This window comes from Zophobas morio, unplaced genomic scaffold, assembly GCF_036711695.1.
Source record: "Zophobas morio isolate AGI-343-1 ecotype UQ-CSIRO unplaced genomic scaffold, CSIRO_AGI_Zmor_V1 ptg000058l, whole genome shotgun sequence".
Classification (NCBI taxonomy): Eukaryota; Metazoa; Arthropoda; class Insecta; order Coleoptera; family Tenebrionidae; genus Zophobas; species Zophobas morio.
The window spans coordinates 3,080,664-3,087,032 of NW_026972163.1; the positions used below are offsets into that span (position 1 = coordinate 3,080,664).

Here is a 6,369-nt window from a genome sequence, read left to right on the forward strand (position 1 = left end):
TCATAATCAACATAATAGTCAAACATTGAAGCGAGAGATTGGGTGGTATGAATTAAACTGAGTAGATACTCATATTCGAAGTACGAAGTACCTACTTGCAAACATTGTATCTCCCCGGACACAAATTGAACATCTACGCGTTTTGTGAGCATTTAATCTAAAAATGAGCATCGGTGTGGCAAATGACTATTTGTCCTTATAAATAATAAATTAAATGTAATATATTTTTGTTTCCTTAAGAATATAAAGTTAACAAAGTTAGTTGAGTTACAAAAGTCTCTTTTGCTCCACTTTGGCCACCAACGAGCGATTTTCAAGATTTTTGTGAAACTTTGCTGGTTTTGAATTTGAATTTTCTGTTCTCGATAGTTGATGCTCAGCAAGAACCACGGGAAGGTCTGGAGCAGATCTCGCTAGGAAAGGAGAGGGCTAGGATTTGTTAATGAGGGATAGAACGTTATACAGTACAATACAATGGAAATACAATACAGGTATAGTAGCTTGCATAGATATTGTAGCCGTCCATAGAGTCGAAATTTGTGAATAAAAATAAAATAAAACCGGTTGAAACGGAGCCGACGGTGGCTTGCAAATTCTGACGTCACTCTGGCACCCATTGCACAGAGACGTATTTAATATTGAATGTCATCTTTTCCGTTATATATAATCTGTTTAATTTCTGAGCTCAATCTCGTCAACAAAAACGAACCTCTGTTCACTGTACACAAGTTGTGGTATGGTATATTCGTCGTTACGGAAGTAGGTGGAGCGAAAAACCTAATCATCTTAGCAGCAAAGACGCCTATAAACTAGTCCACGTGGACTGTTTGTTTCCTGTCATATTTTAGTTTGCTTAAACCAATTGTGTTGCACCAAACGGTTATTACACTTGTTGAAATACATTTTCAAACTTCCATCTTTCTCTAGATCGTCGGTTTCGTAGCTGTGAGTCAAATCGTTTGTCGTAGATACAAAATAGTAAGATTACAGTGACCCTAAGATTTTGAGCAAACGACGTTAAATACACCCCTGTGTGATGCGACGCGTGCCGTAGTGACAGAACTTGCAAGCAATCGTCGGCCCCGTTTGAGCCGGTTTTATTTTATTTTTATTCGCAAATTTCGACTCTATGGATGGCTATATATATCTATGCAGGCTACTATACCTACAATCTAACTACAATACAGAATACACTACAGATACAGATACAATTCAGATACAATACAAGTGCAAAGTTAGTAGCCAATACACCACCGGAAGAAATTGCACCAAAAATTGAGAATGTTGCAAAATGAAACCCAAGCAAGCACACCCATGGAACTCGGAACGAAATCTATTGGTCGCAGCGCTCACACGCCCAAGGGAGAACGCAGCCACATAAATCCAAGGTCGACTGACCTCATCCTTATAGGAGATGCGACCCAGCGTCTAAGGGCCAACAGAACCCCCCCAGGCCAGAGCGTCTGACGACATGGAGAATTCAGTCCCGGAACCAAAGAATGCACTGTTGCAAAATTAAAACCCAAGCAAATGCACCATGAAAACAAAGCATTTGCACCACTGGAGCTAAATTGGCAAGACCCAAGTTAAGTTAGTAACACATACAATATACAGTACAAAATGCTTCAATTACAAAAGTTACAATATATAAATTTCTCCACGTTTGCCACCAAAGAGCGATGACTTTGCTCGCTCGTTGCTGTTGCCCAGCAAGAACCAAACAATACGAGGAGGTCTGGAGTGCGTCTTGCCATTACAAGAGAGGACTAAGGTTTGATAGCATGGGTGAAGGACACCGTATTTTGGAAATTTCGACACCGTACTTCAAAAATGATGAATACGGTATTTTGTGAATTACTGCCAATTCACAATGGACATAAGGCATAACAAGTACATAAAGCTTACATAAATACATAAAGTTGAAACGATGGAAAACGTGTAGGGGAGACCGGGGCTAGTTGGCTACAGGGGTAAGTTGACTCGGTGGCAATAATTAAAAAACATCGTAACAGAATTCTTTTAAAATTGCACTGTGTCATGCTGACATCTGCTTCCAACTGTATAAAACTCTATAGCATCGTAGAGTCGGTAAGTTAGAAAACACAGCAACTTCTTTGTGTTTGTAGTCAGTGAGTAAATTTCGTCTTCCTTAGAAAAGTTGCTAAATTTTAAGATCTAACGGTATTTGTTTAAATAATTTTAATCAGGTAAGTAGTTCAAAGTGTTCTCAATGTGATACATTGATACAGTATGCAATAATTTTTCAATTGTTGCTGTAAATTAGTCTTCAATGTAGTAAATACTCCAGGGGTTAGTTGGCTAAGTCATTAAGGGGCTAGTTGACTCATTGAGCCAAGTTACCCCAGGAGGTTTAAAACATAGTCAGGTTTAAAAAACCTTGTTGAAGTGAACATCTTTGATTGGCAGACATGCGTAACTACAAAAGAAAGACACAACGAGCAAATGTTCCACCGGATATTGTAGCACAAGCCGTAAAAATAATCAAAAATGAGAAACGATCAATTAGAAGTGTAGCAAAAGACTTTGATATTCCTCCTAGAACATTAACAAGGTACTGCAAACAAGCCACACTAGGTCACGTTCTTCAGCCTGGTTATAAAAAAGTTAGACAGGTAAGAAATTTTTTAAACACCTAGGTAGGCATATACATACATACATACCTACCCACTCTTCTGCTTCTACAGGTGTTCAGTTTAGAACAAGAAAATAACTTGAAAAAATACTTGCAAAAAGCGTCGGATATTTATTATGGACTCACTCCAAAAGAAGTTCGACAGTTTGCCTTCCAATATGCAACTGCGTTAAAAATAAAAATACCTGAATCTTGGAAAACAAATAAATTAGCAGGAGAAGACTGGCTCTCCGGGTATTTGAAAAGAAATGTGGAGCTTAGCATAAGAAAACCAGAGGCTACCAGCTTGGCAAGAGCTTCAAATTTTAATAGAACAAATGTTAACCGATTTTTCGAAAATTTAAAGACAGTGCTAGATCGTCTTAAGCTTGAGTCCGGGGATATATGGAACATGGACGAGACGGGAATAACGACTGTGCAAAAACCGGACAGAGTGATTGGCCGGCGTGGGTATAAACAAATTGGAAAGATTGTCTCGGCTGAACGAGGAACGTTAGTGACATTGGCTTTAGCAGTTTCCGCTACGGGAAATTCTATTCCACCTTTTTTTATTTTCCCTCGAGTACACTTTAGAGATCACTTTTTAAGAAATGCACCACCAAGCAGTGCAGGAAGTGCAAATCCGTCAGGCTGGATGAACGCCGAACATTTTTTTGCTTTTGTTAAACATTTTGTTAAACATTCAAAAACATCTAGGGAAAGGCCTTCCCTGCTTATACTGGATAACCACGACTCACATCTGTCCATAGATGCTTTAAATTATTGCAAAGAAAATGGAGTCACGGTTTTATCCTTTCCACCTCACTGTAGCCATAAACTACAACCATTAGACAGAAGTGTTTATGGGCCGTTAAAGAAATATGTGAATTCTTCTTGCGATGCATGGATGACCAATCACCCTGGCCATACGATGACTATTTATGACATTCCTGAAATTGTAAACTCTTGTTTGCCTCTTGCTGCTTCTCCTGCTAACATAAAAGCCGGATTTGCAGTAACAGGAATTTTTCCATATAATGCGCATGTGTTTCAAGATGAAGAGTATATGCCTGGATATGTCACAGACAGACCGAACCCAGAAAATGTTCAAGATATTCCAGCTAACGTGACCATTGAAGAAGATCCAGCTGAAATAAACTTTAGCGAGCCACAACCTGGTCCCTCATCTCGCAGATCTCCATCGAATACCCCCCCCCACCTCCTACACCAGAAAATATACGACCGCTATCAAAAGCAGCACCAGAAAAGCTAAAAAGTACTAGCAGAAAAAGACGAGTAACAGCCATATTAACAGATACGCCAATTAAAGACACATTAGAAGAAGAGCAGAAAAACAAAAGGAAAAAAAAACAATAGTGGAGCCAAAGAAAAAGGAATAAAGAGAAATGTCTTTCAAAAAAAAAAAAAATGAAAAGCGTTAACACTAAGAAGCATATAGTTGCTGACGAGGAAACTGATTCCGATGAAGAAGATACTTTGTGTCTTGTATGTTTAGATAGGTTTTCTAACAGCGCTTCAAAAGAGAAATGGATCCAGTGTACTGAATGCCATATGTGGGCTCATGAAAAGTGCACCGATGGTGATAATCATTATGTGTGCCATAATTGCACATCTGACGAAGATTGACATTTTCAGTCAGTAAATTAGAAAAAATTTTGTGTTTTGCTGTTTTTGCTTTTTTTACCAAAGAATAAACCTTGGTTTTTGTTTTATCTATTAATAAATTTTCTGTGACTTAATTATCTATCAATTTAGTCATATGCCAACATGCCTCTTAACATGCGCCTACTTGCCCCGACAATGGGGTAATTTGGCGCAATTGCAAGGCGTTTTAAAAAAAATCAAAACAAATTTTTACATAAATGTAGACGTGGTTTAGCAGTGTCTAAATGTTGTTGGATCTTCCACCTTTCTTCTAACACTGATAAACCTTCCATAAACGGTTTCAAAACGGAAATAAAAGATCTAAAGTAAAAAGTGCGCCAACTAGCCCCGGTCTCCCCTAATTCTATAAAATAACATTTTTTGTAGAACCTGCTGTAGCAGGTATGGCGAAAAGGACACAAGAATGTGAGCCCAAACACAGAGAAGAAAAGAACTGTGAAAAGAGTATACGTTCTCCCGAGCCCAAGAAGTCAAAACTTTTCAAATAGGAGACTGAGGCAACACACAGTTTAACCACAACGGAACTACAAAAACTTGTGTTGTTGGAGCAACTAAAAGCCGCAAGGATGCAAAGAGAGTATATTTTGAAGAAAATGGAACGACTGGAATAAACTGACAGTGATAATATGTGTATTATACCAAATAAACGATATTTAAAAATGCATAACTCTTTTTTGTCTGTTTTAATTAAGAAACGTCTTCTAATAAAGGTGACGTCGAACAATTATATCAGCAATTTCATCTCGTTTTACACGTGCACGTTGCAACATCTCGTTGTCAGGGATATGTTGATTTTGATTGTCGTCTTCATCATTTTCATCAGTGTCGTCTTCATCTTCTTCTTCAGGAAACTTTTCATCTTTAAGATGCTTTGCTATGTTGTGCATGATGAAACAACAAATAATAATAGGTGATATTCTCCTAAGTTTTAATCTGCATATATATTTCAGTATAGGAAATCGCCGTTTCACTTGGCCAAAACAGCGTTCAATAATGCAACGTTCTCGTTTCAACAGCCGATTATAGTGTATTTTTGCTTCGGTATCTGTGTTTCTATACGGTGTCAATAGTGACAGTTCCAAGCCATATCCCTGATCCCCCAATAAGCTAGCATTCGGAAACTTTTGCACAACTTCCCGAATTGTGGAGTTTTTCCATACTCTAGTATCATGCACCGAACCTGGCCAACTGGCATCAACACTTGTAAACATTTCTTGGGCGTTGCAAGTCGCTTGTACATTGATACTGGGCCATCCTTTTCTATTGATATATTCATCCCCATGACGACCTGGTTTTTCAATTCTAATATGGGTACAATCAATGACCCCAATGTCCCCGGAAAGTGGATGACATTTTGCCAGTCTTCTAAAGCCTGCAAAATATCTTGTTCAGTGTGAGGAAATTTGATCCATGATGAAACTTTTGCTGTGACCCTTGTTGTGACAAATGTAACTACTTTTGATACTGTCGACTGATGAACGCCTAATTCTTCTGCTATTCCTGACTGAAAACCGGGATTGGCTAAACACCTCAAAAAAATTTTCATTTTCATTTTTGGCGACAAAGCACCTCCCCTGGTTTCAGTACAATCATTTAAAAAGTAATCTGCTAACCAAGTAACATTTTCTGCAGAAAATCTGCAATACGTGCTATTAATCGTAATATACTTATAATGACAAATGTTCTACGCTTACCTGTACAAAGTTTTATAGTCACCTATGTTGGTTTCCCTACGCTTCTTATAATGTTTAGTTTTTCGTAGAACAACCATGTCTGCCATTTTCCGAAATACTGTTCCATCCAACAGAAGTTGCGTCTCCTTTATAGCAGACGCATCAATTTGTGAGCAAGTGCTCCATAATGTAAGTAAACGCTCTCTTTTATTCATATCATTTGCTCAAGTGTAAGCAGCTACCAGGGGCGGCTCATGACTTGAAAAGTTGATGAGGCAACGCACAAAACGCTCCAAAATATAAATAATGCAAGGATACTTAAATAGACTCTACTTAGTCCGTTAAACAAATTTGTAAACTCATTTAACTGTCCAGCAA

The 6,369-nt window shown here is 38.2% G+C and overlaps 1 protein-coding gene across 1 annotated transcript; it reads left to right on the top strand.

Annotated features, from left to right (window-relative positions):
* Positions 1–1,781: 1,781 nt before the first annotated feature.
* LOC135143192 (uncharacterized) lies at positions 1,782–3,905 on the top strand. Its single transcript, XM_064075071.1, has 3 exons — positions 1,782–1,842; positions 2,428–2,633; positions 2,706–3,905. Exons 1-3 carry the CDS (start codon positions 1,782–1,784, stop codon positions 3,903–3,905), a joined length of 1,467 nt encoding a protein of 488 aa, XP_063931141.1.
* Positions 3,906–6,369: the final 2,464 nt, after the last annotated feature.

Excerpts from the sequence above, each read along its gene's own strand:
- LOC135143192 (XM_064075071.1), top strand. The coding sequence starts at position 1,782 with ATGGGTGAAGGACACCGTATTTTGGAAATTTCGACACCGTACTTCAAA. Across the intron at positions 1,843-2,427 it reads CTTCAAAAATGATGAATACG|ACATGCGTAACTACAAAAGA; the intron begins GTATTTTGTGAA and ends TTTGATTGGCAG. Across the intron at positions 2,634-2,705 it reads GTTATAAAAAAGTTAGACAG|GTGTTCAGTTTAGAACAAGA; the intron begins GTAAGAAATTTT and ends CTGCTTCTACAG.